General features: G+C 36.4%; 1 protein-coding gene across 1 annotated transcript in view; it reads left to right on the top strand.

Annotated features, from left to right (window-relative positions):
- The first annotated feature begins 365 nt into the window (after positions 1–365).
- The window catches only part of LOC136808395 (myosin-VIIa-like), a 43521-nt gene continuing 27027 nt past the window's right edge, over positions 366–16859 (top strand). The window contains exons 1-25 of the mRNA XM_067064934.1: positions 366–457; positions 1235–1345; positions 1696–1773; positions 2191–2265; positions 2587–2771; positions 3151–3273; positions 3671–3843; positions 4212–4372; positions 4827–4911; positions 5554–5630; positions 6056–6241; positions 6825–6971; positions 7232–7363; positions 8168–8303; positions 8903–9009; positions 9552–9689; positions 10026–10087; positions 10348–10531; positions 11485–11664; positions 11962–12180; positions 13167–13274; positions 13549–13974; positions 14773–15045; positions 15308–15474; positions 15926–16043. Of these exons, the coding sequence (XP_066921035.1) occupies positions 440–457; positions 1235–1345; positions 1696–1773; positions 2191–2265; positions 2587–2771; positions 3151–3273; positions 3671–3843; positions 4212–4372; positions 4827–4911; positions 5554–5630; positions 6056–6241; positions 6825–6971; positions 7232–7363; positions 8168–8303; positions 8903–9009; positions 9552–9689; positions 10026–10087; positions 10348–10531; positions 11485–11664; positions 11962–12180; positions 13167–13274; positions 13549–13974; positions 14773–15045; positions 15308–15474; positions 15926–16043 (3669 nt within the window). The 5' untranslated portion in view covers positions 366–439. The remainder of the gene's footprint in view (positions 458–1234; positions 1346–1695; positions 1774–2190; positions 2266–2586; positions 2772–3150; positions 3274–3670; positions 3844–4211; positions 4373–4826; positions 4912–5553; positions 5631–6055; positions 6242–6824; positions 6972–7231; positions 7364–8167; positions 8304–8902; positions 9010–9551; positions 9690–10025; positions 10088–10347; positions 10532–11484; positions 11665–11961; positions 12181–13166; positions 13275–13548; positions 13975–14772; positions 15046–15307; positions 15475–15925; positions 16044–16859) is intronic.

The following is a 16859-nucleotide window of genomic DNA, read 5'->3' as shown; positions in this document are numbered from 1 at the left end:
GAAAGAGAGTAGAAAGTTTAAGGTGTACGGTATGTCATAGAGAGAAGTTTATGACTGACATCATAATTTACTTTTTCTTCTGAACAGGGTATTTGGAAAAATATGAAGAGAAAATCATGGTTAATTTTTTTGGGCAATGTATGGTTTATGATTTTTATATTTCATCAATTCACTCATTGGTTTTTCAAGTTTTTCACTCAACCAGTAGTAATGTTTGGTTTTAATCAGGCTGTTACCAATTTTATTGTGTTGTAAAGTTTCTTTGGTAAAAATCCAGGTTAGTAGAGCATATGATAAGCCCACATTACAAAGATTATCCATAGTAATGGTATATTATAATGTTGTTTTTTTGTGTATACAGACAGACAAAATAAAATATGTATACAAACTGGTGATGAGCTACTAATTGTTGTCTTGGTGGAAAAGAACATTATAGAAAATGCCCATCCTTACCCAGGTAAAGTTACCTTTTTGTTTTTTATTTTTAAACATTAAACTAAACTCTACAGCCTTTTTATTAGAAATGCTCTTTGCCTAGTAGTACTATTCAAATCAATTGACTTTTAAGAATTTATAAAGTTTAAATACAGAAAAACAAAATTATCTTGCTCTTCCATGTTAGACTTTATTGTTTGTTTGCTGCAGGCAATTATAACATCTTAATGATAGTGATTGTTACCACTTAGACATACCAATTAAATATCAATCATTTCCTATGATTTTCAATCATAATTGACTAGTTTATTACAATGTTATTAGTTATTGGAGAAACTATTAGTAGATGAGCCTTTTGTTTGGTGTTTTTTTGGGATGTCAAAGGAACCAATAATTGGATGGCTGAATGAGACACCTTCTAGCGACGGTGTCTGCATTCCCTCCCATTCATCGTTTTAAAACTGTTCTTTGATTGACTCTAATTGTGTTCATAGTGCATCTTTACATTATTCTAAATCACATATTCTAAATCCTCTTCCTTAATTTATCAGATACACTTTTAACCTAGCCTTACTCCTTAGTCTTGCATAAAATACACATCGTCTTTGCAGCGGTTTTATTTTTTTGTTTCTTAGCCTGCAGGTCCACATCAGTTTTTACTGCCAATATATATGAAATTGTATACAGTATAGTTTGTATATAATAGTTTTGTATATAGAGTCTGACCTGTGTTGACAAATAAATTAATAATGATAATAATAATACATTTTCTCTATTTAATTTTTGTTGTTTTCCACAGGGTGATTATGTGTGGCTCCCCTGCAAGAAAGGTGAATTTGAAGTTCCTATAGGTGCAAAAGTTGTTCACCATGATGGAAGTCGTGTCAAAGTTGTGGATGATGAAGGAGCGGTACAAACATACTTTCTTTTAAATAATACAATAATAATGTGTTGGAATATGCTACTTTCCCTTCACCTCTTTGTTCATACAGTGTAGTCTCTTTAACTTGAACCTCTATAAATCGAATTTCTCTTTGAATTTTTGAACAAGTTTTCTTAACAATCCTTATAAACCTTATACTCCATATCTCGAAATTGCTATTGTTAGTATAACTATAACAAATGAATTTGCGTTCACCGTGGTCGTTCGAGTTATGCTTTGACACAACTGTAGCCTTCAGACTAATCTTTAATCTCAATCCTATCCCTTTTAAAAGTAATATATTTGAAAACTGTATGCATCAACTGTTTATATTACAGGACCATTGGTTCTCAGCCCAAGAGATTGGTAATTTGAAACCCATGCATGAAACCAGTGCTGAGGGAGTCAATGATATGGTAATTATGTGTTTCCAAAACCTCTTATTACCATCAGCAAACTGATAGGGCCTAGCTTGAAATGTTACTTTGAACATAAAGCTATATAAATTTCCAAAAGCTTTAATGTTTACTTTAAATCAAGACGTCTTCTTGTCGCCTTTAGTTTAGTAAATGAATTGTGTTTTTTTCCTCAGATGCTAAGTTTGTTTGTTTGTTTGTTTGCTGTGGCATAACCAGATTGGTGACCATAACACTTTGTTACAGTCAATCTCATTATCATAATTACTAATAGAAAATCTCGTAACTATGAATTGATTGTCTTGTCTTTTTAGTCCAAAATTAATCACAAAATGTGAATCCTAATGGCTCAATTTAAAATTTCCTCATAAGAAATGAACTGTTTAGGAAAACTAATGTTCTGTTTTGATATTTTAGATTCGATTGGGAGATTTGAATGAAGCTGGTATACTTCGCAATCTCTTCAAACGATATTATGAACAAAATATTTATGTAAGTGGAGTTTTGACCAATTTTACTTTTCAGTAAAGAAGGACAAATCTGATTATGATTAGTTCAGAACTTACCACCGTCAAACTCTATCCGAAACAATTTAGAAACTTTCTATCAATGGGAGTTAACTCTTGGTAATTCGAACTCAAATTGAGAATCTGGTTCTCATTACCAAAATATTTGAATTTAGAAAAGGGTTATGTTGGTTTACTATTGGTGCAGCAGATTGAGTATTTGTTCACTATAATCGAATTGGTAAGGTACAAGAAATGATAATTTCACTAGTTAACAAAGGTTATATCATTTTATTTTGCTGTTTAGACATACACAGGTTCAATTCTTGTAGCTGTCAATCCTTACCAAGTCTATCCCATCTACGATGTGTCACACATCAAGAAATATCAAGGTCGAAAGATTGGTGAACTTCCACCTCATATCTTCGCAATATCGGACAACGCGTATTATTTCATGCGCCGCGAAAAACACGATCAATGTATTATTATCAGGTAATATTTTGTTAAGCTATCCCACTCTCATGTTGCTTTTGAAACGAAAAAAGGCTCTTACTTCATAAACTCAACTTTTGAAAATTACTCAGATATAGTAGGACTTTTCTTAATGGTACAGAAAGGAACGCAGTCAGTGTTTCATTAGCTTTGAATGCTCGGCATTAGAATGCTTCACCGTAGTGTAATTTATGAATTGGAGAATATCATTTTTATTTAATCGTTCCATTAGCAAAGCTAGATTGACCCACTAATTAAATGTCGTTGTTTAGAACCTAAGTTGGAAGAAATTTTCTCAATCGAACAGTCCTTACTTCTTTCTTTGGCAACCTTGAATTTAGAACTCAATGGTAACAATTTATCTTGTTTCTTTTCACAGTGGAGAGTCAGGAGCAGGGAAGACAGAATCCACCAAATTGATTCTTCAATACCTTGCAGCCATCAGTGGTCAACATTCGTGGATCGAACAACAAATCTTGGAAGCCAATCCCATCATGGGAAGGTAACCAACCGACTTCATTCTTTTGCTGCTCCCTGTGAACAATCCCGCATCTGTTTTATCAGATTTAAGAGAATATTTCACTTTATGTGAAAGGCATTGTCTTACCTCTGATATACCAAGCAATACTTTTTATTTGCAAAAATCTCTCCACTCGATCGACGTTGTTTTATCAAACTCTGACCACACACCTAATTAGAACTTTGAAACACACTCTGGGTAACTTGCATTATTAGCCAGTTTATGTATTTGCACTTTTGAGGACGATAGAGTGACTGAAGCGATTTGTAATAACCTACAATTCTGACCAACTAATGGTAAAAAAGTGTTTACCGTCGTCCCCAGTTGATCAGGATCTAGTCAAATCAGAAACTAACCCTCTCCGTCGCAACTTATAGAGAATTTCATTTTTCGTTCTAGCTTTTGGTAACGCAAAGACTGTACGTAACGATAACTCCTCACGTTTCGGCAAATACATCGATGTACACTTTACGTATGAGGGCGTCATCGAAGGTGCAAAGATCGATCAATACCTACTGGAGAAGTCTCGCCTCGTATCTCAGGTTGGTTTTCGTAATATATTGAAATTTGCTTTAGATCAACTAGTGAAAAAAAGTTCAAGACACTAGAGTTTCTAGACTCTAAGAGTTTTTTTTCTTCTATTGTGCTCGACATTCACTCTTATTACAATCATAAACGCTATTTGGCTAGGTTTTCTGATTCTATATGCAGTAAATAACGCTGGAATGAAAGAAATAACCTCCTTACTACTCACGAAACAGTTATCACAAGTATATATTGCTCGATAGAGAAAATGAGAAACTTATTTCAAGATCCAAAGGATCATTATCAAATTGTCAAAATCGCGATACTGTTTTTCCGTACAGTTCATACCCGGTTAGATCCTCTGCCACAAAACTAAACTTTGTCTTTTCAGCAAGACGCGTCTCTACCGAATGTTAGCTGGATGTCTTCGTCAGAGAAACAGAGATTTTTGCTGACCAAAGCAGAGGATTACCATTACTTGACACAAGGGAATTGTATTTCATGCGAAAGTATGGATGAGGTGGAGGAGTTCAGCACCATTCGTGGCTCCATGAAGGTTCGTGTATTTTTGGAATTAGCAGTCCTCTGGATATACTTTTGCGTGATTACACCCCTGTATCATCTCGATACACCCGATTAAATACCTTGATATTGTTTGCATTGCAATTTGAGACATTAGCCATCCCTATTTAAGGTTAGCTCCTTCATACCAGCCAGTTCATGTTACTAAGACAGGGGTGTGCAATTAAACACATCTTTAAGTAAGTAAGTTTGCGGCCGCAGTCGAGGGCGACCCGAAGACTCCCTTTTCGTATAGCTGTCTACCCGAAGGTAGGGGAGGGCGCCACTCCTTTCCCTGGATTTCTTTAAAGTAATCTTTCACTCGTAATGTTTTTGTTCACTTTTTCTTACATCAGCTGGTTCATGTTAATGAGACAGGGTGTGCAATTAAACGCATCTTTAAAGTATTCTTTCACTCATAATGTTTTTGTTCCATTTCTCTTGTTCAGGTGCTCATGTTTTCCGACGCAGAAACGTCATACATCTTCAAACTATTAGCTGGCATTTTACATTTAGGAAATATCAAATTTAAAAGTAAGTGAAACTTGTCTAGCTCGCTTTGCCATTGCCAATCCGATATTCACTAGACTGGAGTCATTGATAATCCATGAAATACCGTAATATTGGTGTTGTATAATGATACAATCATCGTAACGGGGAAATATCAATTTTTATAATTTGACCCTTCCCATTATTTTGCCCATGCCTAAATTACTACTAATTCTAGTAGACCAAATATTTGCTAACTTGGGCTCTTGTTACTACAGGCATTAAGCACGACGCGACGAATCTGTTAGTTAATATTTCAAAATCAATTTTGTTAGTGGTTCAACCGCTCCCACTTTATGTCTAATAGCACACCGTTATGCAAACGTCATAATTATTACTCAATCCCACAATCCTTTTCGTTTTAATTAAAAAGTCGTGAAAGTCATTACTTTTTCTTTGTAGTTGAGTGTAATTTGCATGCAGGCGTAGTTAACGCGAAGGGTGATGGGATTGAATTTCGGTCAAACAGAAAAATCAATGTCTATTTTTAGATTCACTGCGGTATGCTATTAGAGAAGACTCAGAATATGACGTAGAGCCTGTTTTGTTACGAGCCTATACTTTGGTAGTTTGATAAAACAAGCGACGTTCAAGTTAGAGGTTATATTGCCTCTCTTTTCTTTTCAGCGAATAACGAATCAACTCTAGACGCTTCAGAAATCATTTCATTGAACGCTCTTAATGCAACTGCTACCATGTTTGAGGTAAGTAGCTCTTGTTATCAACTCCTGCCTTCTTCTCGTATAAAAGTCTAGATTTCCAATCTTTTTTTTAAACCATTTTTTATAAGAAATCCAAAATTTATTCACTCTTGACTTTTTGAGTTTTAAAACTAAAAATGTTTTGAAGCTGTACTTATTATTTTCACCGTTTCTTAGTATTTTAATGTAATCGTCTAAGGGACTGCAAAGCCTTAAAATGTTCTTAACTTGGTCATCGAAGCTTTATGTTCATATTTAGTTTGTTCTTATAAAAAAACGTGCACTGGACGGTTGGGCGATAATGAGATGAAAGTGCAAGAACAGTACAAAACAATTTTTTTCCAGAATCATTCCGAGAATAGGCGCTCTATGTAAATATGAAATTCGGAAATCTTGGAACATTCACTCTTATTATTTTTTTAAAACAGGTACCAGCTGAAAGACTAGTGACAGTACTCACAAACCGCTCCACTTTTGCACGGGGAGAGGTCATCGTGTCACCTATTCGTGCAGAACAATCTTTAGACGTTCGAGACGCGTTCGCGAAGGGTATTTACGGTCGCGTGTTCATCTGGATTGTCGGTAAAATCAACCAAGCTGTTTATAAACCCACCGTAAGTCTTTAGAAGATTTCATTTTTTGGTACAACTTTGGATAAAATGAAAACACAAAGAGGAATAGATGAAAGGCTCTCTCGCGTCCAGCTATCTACTTTGTTATCTACTTTGTGCTTAAAATTCAAGGATATTAGGGCGGATCCACTATTATCATTTTCAGCCTAAAAATAAAGGCCCTTATGACCTTACTATGTGCTTCTAGTTCATTTTCCTTTCCTTTCTTGACTTACAGTAAACTTATCTCCTTAGTTCTCCCTCGCCTAAACATGAATATCTCAAATATTGATCAACATAATCGTAAATTTCAGATTCCTTATCGGCCAAAACTTAGTCGGCCCTAAGTGACTGAAATTTGGCTTGGTGACTAAAATTAGGACCGACTAAAAATTTGGGCCAAATTAACTGTAAATAGAATCGCCCTTAGTGACTAAATTTTGACGAGGTGACTAAAATTAGGGCCGACTAATAATTAAGGCCGTCTAAAATTAAGGCCGACTAAGTTTTGGCCGATAAGGTAGAAAGAATTTAGTTCGTTGAGTAAAAATTACCATCCATGAAATCTCTAATATTTATTTCATAGGATACCAAACGAAGGTTATCCATTGGTGTATTGGACATTTTTGGTTTCGAGAGTTTCGAGAACAACAGTTTCGAGCAACTTTGCATTAATTATTGTAACGAAAATCTCCAACAATTCTTTGTGCAGCATATCTTCAAGTTGGAGCAGGTAACACAGATTGAGCTTTTAATTTCCTTGCCACAGTACCAATCATTTATTTTGAATTTGAATCGAACTTTTTCCGCCCATTAACGTTTTGGAGCAACGAAACGAAGTTACCATGAAAATAGTGGAGCGAACCGCTTCAATCTATTTTGCTTTGTGCCGTCTTCTTTTTTCACGTTTCGAATTTTGACGTTCACACTTTTTCGGAACCGTAACGTCTGATTATGATCTATGTTTTTTACATTTCGTTTCTTTTCCAACAGAAAGAGTACGATAGAGAAGGTATCCAATGGCAACACATTCAGTTCGTGGATAACCAGTCCACATTGGATATGCTGGCTCAAAAACCCATGAACATTATCGCTCTTATTGACGAAGAATCTAGATTCCCTAAGGTAAGGAAGGATACGCCTAAGCGCACGTATTATTTCGCATAATCTATACAGTGAACTCTCACAAATTCGAACTTCTATTATTCAACATAGACGTACTCGTAACGGGCATTTTTAATGGGGTTTTGCTAAAATCAATTTTCCACTTTTCTCTTAGACTAGAGTCTACTTTTGACTGAACTTTGCTTTTTGATAATTTTTGATTTTTTGATTGAGGTCGCCATTTTGAAAAAAAAAATTCCAAATAACAAAAAAACTACTTGGAGTTATATTACCATATACTATCGGACCACTTAGTTCCGTCATCCAGTCTATAAAAAAGCTTTAAGTGGACCCCAGACTGATTCTTTCTTCAAACTTAGACTGGAGTCGTTTATAATGCGTGTAATACTAATAATACCAATACTAATAACAATAATACGGGATTTAGTTTGTATAAACGACTGGAAGAATCCGGTGTTCCAGCCTTATAGATACCCCGGCTAGCTACGCAGAAACTTGCGTAGCGAGAAAACAATTTATCAAGCAACAACAAACTCTCAAAACGAAATCAACTCAAATGAAAAACTTTCAATACACAAATCCACACATATTTTTTTTCTCAAGAATTATTTTGAGCAGGAAAAAATTAAAATTGCAATATTGACACTTTTCTTTTGTTTGGAGTTAGTGCACAAAGGTTTCTAGACGACTAAAATTGTTCCATTCATTACTTTTTGCTTTATTTCTACTATGTATAAATTAGTCGTCTAGCTTGCTAGACTACTTCAAACTTCAAGTTTACTCATTTTCATTCTTCTTCACCAGGGTTCAGATGAGACGATGCTCAACAAGCTTGTGCAACACCACCAGAAACATCCTTTCTTTATTTCACCCAAATCACGTGCTGCTAAATTGTTTGGGGTCGTTCATTTCGCTGGCCCTGTATACTATAACACTGTCGGTAGGTGTGACCACGTTTTTCTCCGCAAAATTCTTTTTCACAAAATAAGCTGCCAAATATGTATATAAGTATGAAACTAAAGAAAAACAGGCAAATTTATCCCAATTCTCTAAGGAAATTTATCTTTCCTTTCTCCGGTTTTTGGAACGTACCCCCCCCTCCCTCCATTCCGATGCACGTTCTAGGCTTGATCTCTGAAGCAACTAAACATTTGTCGTGGAGTTTTAATATTTCCCTCTTTTTAATATTGATGTTACTTACACGGCTTCCAAGGTACTACACCCTCACATCAATAAGAAAAGCTGGAACGTTTCTGGAAAACGAATTTACTTGCCGAAAGTTAAAGTCAATCTGTACATACATGAACCTGTGTGCTGAGCTTGCATAAGAAAAGCAAATTATTTACTTGGACTATCAAAAGTGGAGACAATTTGTTTTAATCCTTATTCAACATTTGTAACGTCAAGCGTTTTAATTCGATTATAGAAGAAGACATTATATTTTTAAAATAGAACAATCAACGACGAAATGCGCGCTGTTTTGTTTTCATTGAATACCGTAAACTTAGCTTTAAATCAATCTTCTTTTATTCACTTCAGGTATTCTGGAGAAGAACCGTGACACGTTCAATGCGGATTTGAACGATCTGATCGGGAAAAGTAAATGTCAATTCTTGTTGCATCTCTTCGAAAAAGAACTCAAAATGGTAAACGTCAATAAATTTGTGTTTGTAGATTCTGTACTTTTAGAAGAAAAGGGTTTTGTAAATCTAATCAAAGTTGCTGAAAAGAGTATGACCAACAATAAATTTGTGTTTGTTTACTCTGTACCTTTAGAAGAAATGGGTGTTGTAAATCTAATCAAAGTTGTTTAGGAGGATATGATACCAGAAATTCAATCAACATTAGGGTTACAATATCCAAATTAATTATTCTAATAATAAAACTTGTCCACAGATTTGAATGATTATCATTTATGAAAAGCCAAAATCTTCTCCAGTACTCCTGTTGTATCTTATAGAAGGTCTCCCTGTATCTTTTCTCCAGATGAGATGGAGATTTTATAAGATACTTTAATAATTGGTCATTTGAAGTAATGAAAATGACGCGTTCTTTAGAAAAAGTAACAAAATTGTTTTATTACTGGTTAACTACTAACCAAATCAAGTAAGAGCTTGTAAAAACTCAAACCGGTCCCATTTTCTCATCTCAACAAACTTTTAATCAATTTTCTTTTTACTTTCAACAGGGAAACGACACTCGTAAGCGATCACCTACCCTGGGTTCACAATTCAAAAAATCTTTAGATCTTCTGATGTTGACGCTCAACCAATGCCACCCTTTCTTCATCCGATGTTTGAAACCGAACGACTTTAAAAGACCTATGGTAAGATCTCATCTTTGAAACTGTGAAAGTTTTAACCTTTTTTTGAAGCTTTTATTTTAACAACTTATGTTGAATGTACTGAGTTACTTTTTTTTGGATAGTATGAAGATTCTTAGCACAGCGATCTCCTAGAATTTTAAAACGGACCATTCTCTCTTCTTCCTCTCAGTGCGAATATACCAAGTCAAGGAAATATCAATTGGCAGTTTTTTGAAAACAGTTTCATGACCTTTTTTACCACTCCCTCGAAATGGTATTAGGTATTAAAGTAACCAACACAGATCGATGTGATCGACAAGTGTTTCATTAACTAACCATCTTCTTTGTCCATTGTAGATGTTCGATCGTGAATTGTGCACGCGCCAATTGCGTTATTCGGGAATGATGGAAACGATCAGGTAAAGTTCTTTTCCAGGAAAGATCTGTTTGTCAAAGGATAAATTAATTTTGTTAAACCAGACCTCAAAATTTGGTTTCATGAACCGGCAATAGCTCTGACAATGAACTATTATGAGTCTCACCTTTTCTGAAATATCTATAGTTGATACACCAAACAATCATTTTTAGTAGGCCATGGTGATGTTAGCCACTTATGACAAAATGGGGCGTTTGCTTTGGAAGTTTAATAACATCAGAATTCTTCTTTTGCATCAATTAGGATCCGTCGCGGTGGATACCCCATCCGCCACAGTTTCCAAGCGTTCGTTGACCGCTATCATATGTTGGTACGCGGGCTAGATGGAGCGATGAGAAGTAAGGCTAAAGAAGCTTGTCACCTAATCGCATCACATGCTTTGCAAGGATCTGATTGGCAGCTTGGTCATACGAAGGTCTTCCTTAAGGTACGGCGTTTTAATCCACGGAGCTTTATTTATTTTTCTTGGAAGGTGTATTTTGTTACATTATGCTTCTAATCGGACCAAAGCTCTGCGTGAAATTTGATTGCTTTTTAGCACTTCGGACCTGTACCAGTCTATATATACTCTAAAATGGCGAGAAAAAAAATCGAAGACATCTTAATGAATGGAGCCGAGCGGCAAAGTTTTTGAGTTTTTAGCATGTGTTTTTTATATGTGAAAAACACACGGTTTGTGGGTAAAAACAATGCTTGAATGATACCTTATCTTATCTTGTTTGGCATGTAGCCCGAATAGTCTATACGCCTTTTTGCTCCGTCTATCTCCGCCCATCATTGCTGTCGGGAGTTCTTGTTGCTTGAGATCAGTGTAAGCTGCATGAAATTTGAACGTCGCTCGTGGCCTTCTTCTGAATATAACCCGGGGGCAGTGGGTTTACCAACTGACGGTATGTGCGGCGAAAAAGTTGTTTTTTAGAATCGCACTCTTACAGTGCAGAAAAAAATCAACATTTTCGAGCAAAAATTTGCAATTTTTCCCAGATTTGCTGAAATTTCCACCCTTACAGTGCATTTATCAAAAGTCCACCCTTACAGTGCATTTCTGATATTTTGAAAAACATACCCTTAACCGCCGCACATACCCGTCGGTCAATTTGCCTGACTGTAAGTAAGTAAGTAAGTAAGTAAATCATTTATTTGTCAACGAAAGCGAGACTAGCGACCACACTCATAGACATAATGCTAAACTAAGGAGGTGGCCGCACGATATAATTACAACAACAAGTGAAAAAAAATACTAAGTTTATAAAACGATCATACTAGGGTAATAAAGTGAAATAATTTTCGTTTTTTAATTTCGTTTTTAATAAAAACAGAAAGAAAAAAAAACTGCCCCCCCCCCCCGGGGAATATAACTATATTCCTATTTGTTTTTAGGACGCACAAGATCAGGATTTGGAGATCAAACGTGACCGTGTAGTGACTGCAGGCGTCGTGCTCATTCAGAAGACGTTCCGTGGTCACAAGCATCGCAAACATTTCACCAAGTTACGTTCAAGTACCGTCACTTTACAAAAACATTGGAGGGCGTTCGCCGCCAAGAGGCGTTACAAGAGGGTGAGTTGAAGGTTCTTTCAGGTGGTAAGACATGTTACATTTGGCGAATAAAATGTTTCTCTCCTTGAGACAACTTAATATTAGAATTTCCTTTCGAAGTGAATCGACCAAATTGTACAGTCCCTTTTGAACCCAAACATCAGTTCGATTCGAACATCAATGCGGGAGTTTGAATTTGTAACCTTCATAAGAATTCTAACATTTTTGAGTCGGTCATTGCGTTGAAGGGACAAGAAAACCTATTCAAATTAATCAGCTATGTTTTTGTATTGATTTTCTTGCTTCTTTTTCTTTCAGATGATGCATGGTTTCGAACGATTACAAGCGGTCGTTCGAAGTCGCCAGCTTCACGCGTCGTACGGTGAAATGCGTTCGCGCGTTATGTCATTCCAACAGTTGTGCCGAGGTTACTTAGCTAGGAGAGAATACAAGATCAAGCTTGGAGCCATCATCACCATTCAAGCAGGTTTTCGAATGGTGCTCGCGAAGAGTGAGAAAGAAAGGAGAAGAAAAGAGGTAAGGTTATATTCATTGTAGTGAACTAACCCGATTTTCAAAAATCTTTGAACTGCCGTCAGATTTCGGCCTTAATTTTGGCTTTATTTTTACTTTAACTTTTGTCAGGTTTTTGTCGCCGCTAAATCAGTTTGTACAAAGCATTTCGGGTGTTCCACTTCTTTATTACATCATATCAAATATTCCAATTAGATAAAAAGTAGAAAATCATTTTATGGATGTATCTTCCATCCCATTTTTTCTCTCTTACCTTGGATCGCAATATCACACTAAAAAGATTAGAAATATTATGCCAACATTTACTCTTAATTTAAATAACTGATCTCGTATTTTAAGCAGCTTTCTATTTCGTTTAATGTAAAACTTTAATTTTAAATGTCAAACATGTATCTGTCTGTGAGGAGACGTTATTTTGTAAGAAAAATGTTCAGTGTGCGCTAAGGGAGTTCGGAAGTTATCATTGACAATGCATGGAAGTATAAACTCTCCTCAAGAACTTCCTAAATGCTAGAGTTTTTAATGAAATAGATTTACCATGGCGCGAGTTGTTACTCAAAACGACTTAGATGTCTTTTGCTTGAGAAAGGTGAGTGTTCTTCCGGTATTCAGTGGTGATCTAATTCTTCGGTTTTCAAATAAGAAAAGCTTCTCAAAGAATCTAGCCTCCAAAAACATTCCATATTTTGTCATTATGAGCCATAGATTTATGAAGTTCGAAGGACTAGATGTCGTGCTTTAAGCCATCGTAGGCAAAAAAAGTGCATATCGGAAAAAAATATTCTTGCTATTGTTTTCGAAAACCCGCGAAGCTTCTGATTGGTCAAGCGCTGAAATTCTATTGTAATGTCACGTGACTTAAGTAGGATTTCCCTAACCTAACCACGGCACACTTTTCAGCAAAAGTTTACCATCTAGCCCTTCGGGCTTTATAAATCTATGTTATGAGCAGGAACTTAACAAATTTATTTTTCACTTTTTCGTTTTAGTATCTCATCTTTCTGGAAGCAGAGAAAGTTCGAAAAGAAGAAGAGGCTCGACTTCGCAAAAAGTTGGGCGCCAAGAAGGCGGCTGAGGCGGCGGAAAAGAAAGCTCAGGTAATTGATCCTATCATTTTATACATCTCAAACTTGTAAAACCTAAGTTTTTTCTGGAAGTTGGCAGATGTTACAACACTAAAAACTAGTGAAAACAAAGTCAAAATCTGTTTCCATCAGTCTTTTAAAAGTATAATCACTCCAAGACTAGAGAATCACAGGAAGGAAACTTCGGATAACGACAATCGTTGGGAAGAAAGGCTTTGGGAGTTAAGGGGATTAAACTTTAACTTTTCCACCATTTTTAATAATGTGACATCCGTCATTCTCATAGGAGCGTGTCGTCATTTTACAACGTCAAATGGAACAAGACGAACAGAAAAAACGTCAAGAACTCGAACACAAAAAAGACGTCATTAATCAAGCAGAAGAACGTCACCGTCACGAACGAGATGACGACGTCGACGATTCTGAAGTTGTCGACCAAATATTTGGTTTCTTACCCGGAAACTCTGAATCAACCGGAAACAGCCAGCCGACGAAAGTTCCGAAAGCGTTCGGTGATCTAACAGTAGCACGTGAACAGTACATTCTCAGTGAAGGAAGCACGGAGCTTCCAGGAGAGACGTTTGAAGATTTGAAGGAATTCACTTTCGAGAAATTTGCAGCCATGTATTTTCAAGGACAGAATACACCTGTGTTTATCAACCACAAGTTAGATCGACCTCTTCTTTATCATGAAGAACAAACAGATAATATGGTGAGTTAATCAAAGTCTTCTTTTCTCTGCATGTAGTAGACTTACCTTATCGGGGAAAACTTCGTCGGGGAAAATTTTCGTCGGGGAAAAATTCGTCGGGGAAATATTCGTCATTTGCTGGTAGTTGGTAAACGCATTAAGGCCGGGGAAAGTTTTCGTCGGGGAAAATATTCGTCACTTGTCCAAAATTTCGTCACTTTTCCCTGACGAAGTTTTCCCCGATAAGGTGCCTCATCCCTATCTATCCCAGGCTTTATTTATTTTTTTTTTGTCTGTTTGTTTTTTTTCGTCGCCTTTTTTTTGATTTTTAATACAATATCTCAAATAGTATTCAATAACTCCGGAGGCTTTCCCAGGCTTTATTTACGCTACTTATGGACGCCAGAGAATACTCTGGTGTTGGTTGAAACCGCTCACAAGGGGAGACTACTCAAAACAATACGTCATAAAAAACTGACGTGCAAAAAATTACTTTAAAACAAAATGAATAGAAAGTCTGACCATGGCGTTCTAAATTCAATGGATTTAGGATGCCACGAATCTGAAGTTTTGTTTTTGGATTACGTAATCTTTAGCATTCTAAAACCAGACAATGCAAGGGTATTATGTGGCGCTACCAGTAAGCATGTGCATGGAAAGAGGTTAATAGTAGGCTCATTCATTCGAAAATAAGATAAAGATGTCTTATTAGCTTTTTGCTATGTACAGATACTTCAAAGTTCTATTGCCAAGGGTCAAAGAATTTGACCAATCCATTCTCAAGCTTAAACTCAAAAATTTCATCCATTTTGCTTATAGGCTGCACTTGCTGTTTGGGTGACCATCCTACGTTTCATGGGCGAGATGCAGGACCCAAAGATGGGTAAAGAATTCGACAACACACCAATCATGAACAAGATTTATGACACTATCGGACGGAATGGTACACAGAGGGGCAGTTTATCCAACCTCAGTATGAATAATGAGTCACCAAGGCAACAACATCAACCCGGCAATAATACCGGCAAACGAGATACATTGAGAAGAAAAATCACTTCGATGACTCTGAAGAAGAAATCCAAAATCACTAAGGTACGTTTTCTTTCGTTACCGTAACTTTTGTTTTGTACCGCTGCTAAAAAATGCTCAATAGTTTCAAATCAAGACGTTTCAGATCCTCTCTTGAAGTCTTTAATTTGTTTGCCTGCTTAACGGGAACGTGTATCCAAAATAGATTTTGTCTACAATTTATTGAATCTCTTCCTATGCGCTGATGTCATTACTTCCCTAAGGAAGTTAAGATAACCTTAAACATTTCAAAAACCTCTATTTCATTCCTTCCTTCTCTTCTCAGGAGGTGGCATCTCGCCTAGCAGAGAACGGAGACGGGGGTGGTGTAGGTATGGATCAAGACAACACCATCGACAGTATGGCCGCCCTCAAACCAGAGGACCGACCAACTTCGTATCTCGATAAACTTCATTTTATCATCGGTCATGCTATTGTTCGTCCAAACTTGAGGTTCGTAGAAAGGAAACATTTTTAAAGGGATTCTAGCTGTTAAACACGTTTTTTTAAAAGAACAAGCTATATAAGAACATAAGGCTTCAACGGCCAAAATATTAAGAACAAGTTTAAAATATTTTAAGGCTTTGCGGACCCTATAGAACACCCAATTTCTTAGAAAAATGAACAAAGATACTCACAAAATGGTGAAAATAAGAACATGTTTAAGATCAGATGCTTGAAAAATTTTGGATGTTCTTATAAAAGAACATTTACATTGCAAGGAATCAGTAGAAAGAAAAATTCCACTTTTTAACAAAAGCCACAAAATAGAAAATAATTTATTTGGTGAAATTTTTAGGCTGGAGGCTGCGCTTCACGATTTCAATTTTGATTTAAGCCTCCAAAAGTTGGTTTATGTTACTTGAGATATTTACTTTATTGTATACTTTGACCTCCTTTTCAGGGATGAGATTTATTCACAAATTTGTAAACAATTATGTCAAAATCCGAAGAAGACGAGTTACACACGTGGTTGGGTTTTGTTGTCGCTTTGTCTTGGTTGCTTCGCTCCTTCCGAAACTGTAAGTTATTAAGCTACATTGGGCTTCTCCAGAAATAGTCCGTGCCCCCCATGTTGAGGATATCGGATATCCAGGGATATCGGATAACCCCGTGTTAACGATTTTTGTTCAAAGGTAGGGGGTTAAATATCTACAAGGGAGCGGATATCCAGAGGTGTCTTTGCAAGGGTGTCTTTTCAAGTAAAAAACACGATATCCAGGGGTAAGCATCTTTATAAGAGAGGATATCCAGGGGGTTGAGTATATTTTTAAGAATGGATTTCCAGGGGGTCTTTACTAATAAAGTAGGATATCCACGAGGTTCGATACTCAATATCCTTAATTAACAGTGGGGGTAAAATTTCCTTTTTCTGGAAAAGCCTATTGCTAGGAGAATATCACCCTATAGCTAATTAGACACATTTAGTGGTTGACGAAAGAGCATAAGTAAATTGTTCAAAGTGATGCGGGGTCAACTACCAAACAAAAGTGATACGGGGGTCAACTACCAAACGAAAGTGATACGGGGGTGTTATAACCACCACACAGTTTTTGAATTCATATGCACTTGACGGAAGCTTTTTTAAAACCAACAAATTAATTCATCCTATACAATAGATTAATCTGCGGTGGAGCTAACATTTTTTCACACAACCACCCGGGAAGATTTTTAAAGGTTATACAATAGAGGTTCAATACAGTGGGGACTCCATAACTCGAACACGCACGGGGACCATAAAACATCTTCCACTTAGTAGGATACATTCGAGTTATAGAGGTTTGAGTTGTACTAACTATCGAAGTAAGAGAGGTGTCCGCTTTTAGTAGAAGGCTCGA

Source organism: Clytia hemisphaerica, unplaced genomic scaffold, assembly GCF_902728285.1.
Source record: "Clytia hemisphaerica strain Z4C2 unplaced genomic scaffold, Clytia hemisphaerica genome assembly, whole genome shotgun sequence".
Classification (NCBI taxonomy): Eukaryota; Metazoa; Cnidaria; class Hydrozoa; order Leptothecata; family Clytiidae; genus Clytia; species Clytia hemisphaerica.
The sequence above is the reverse complement of the archived record's forward strand: the minus strand, read 5'-3'. Positions and strand labels throughout refer to the sequence as shown.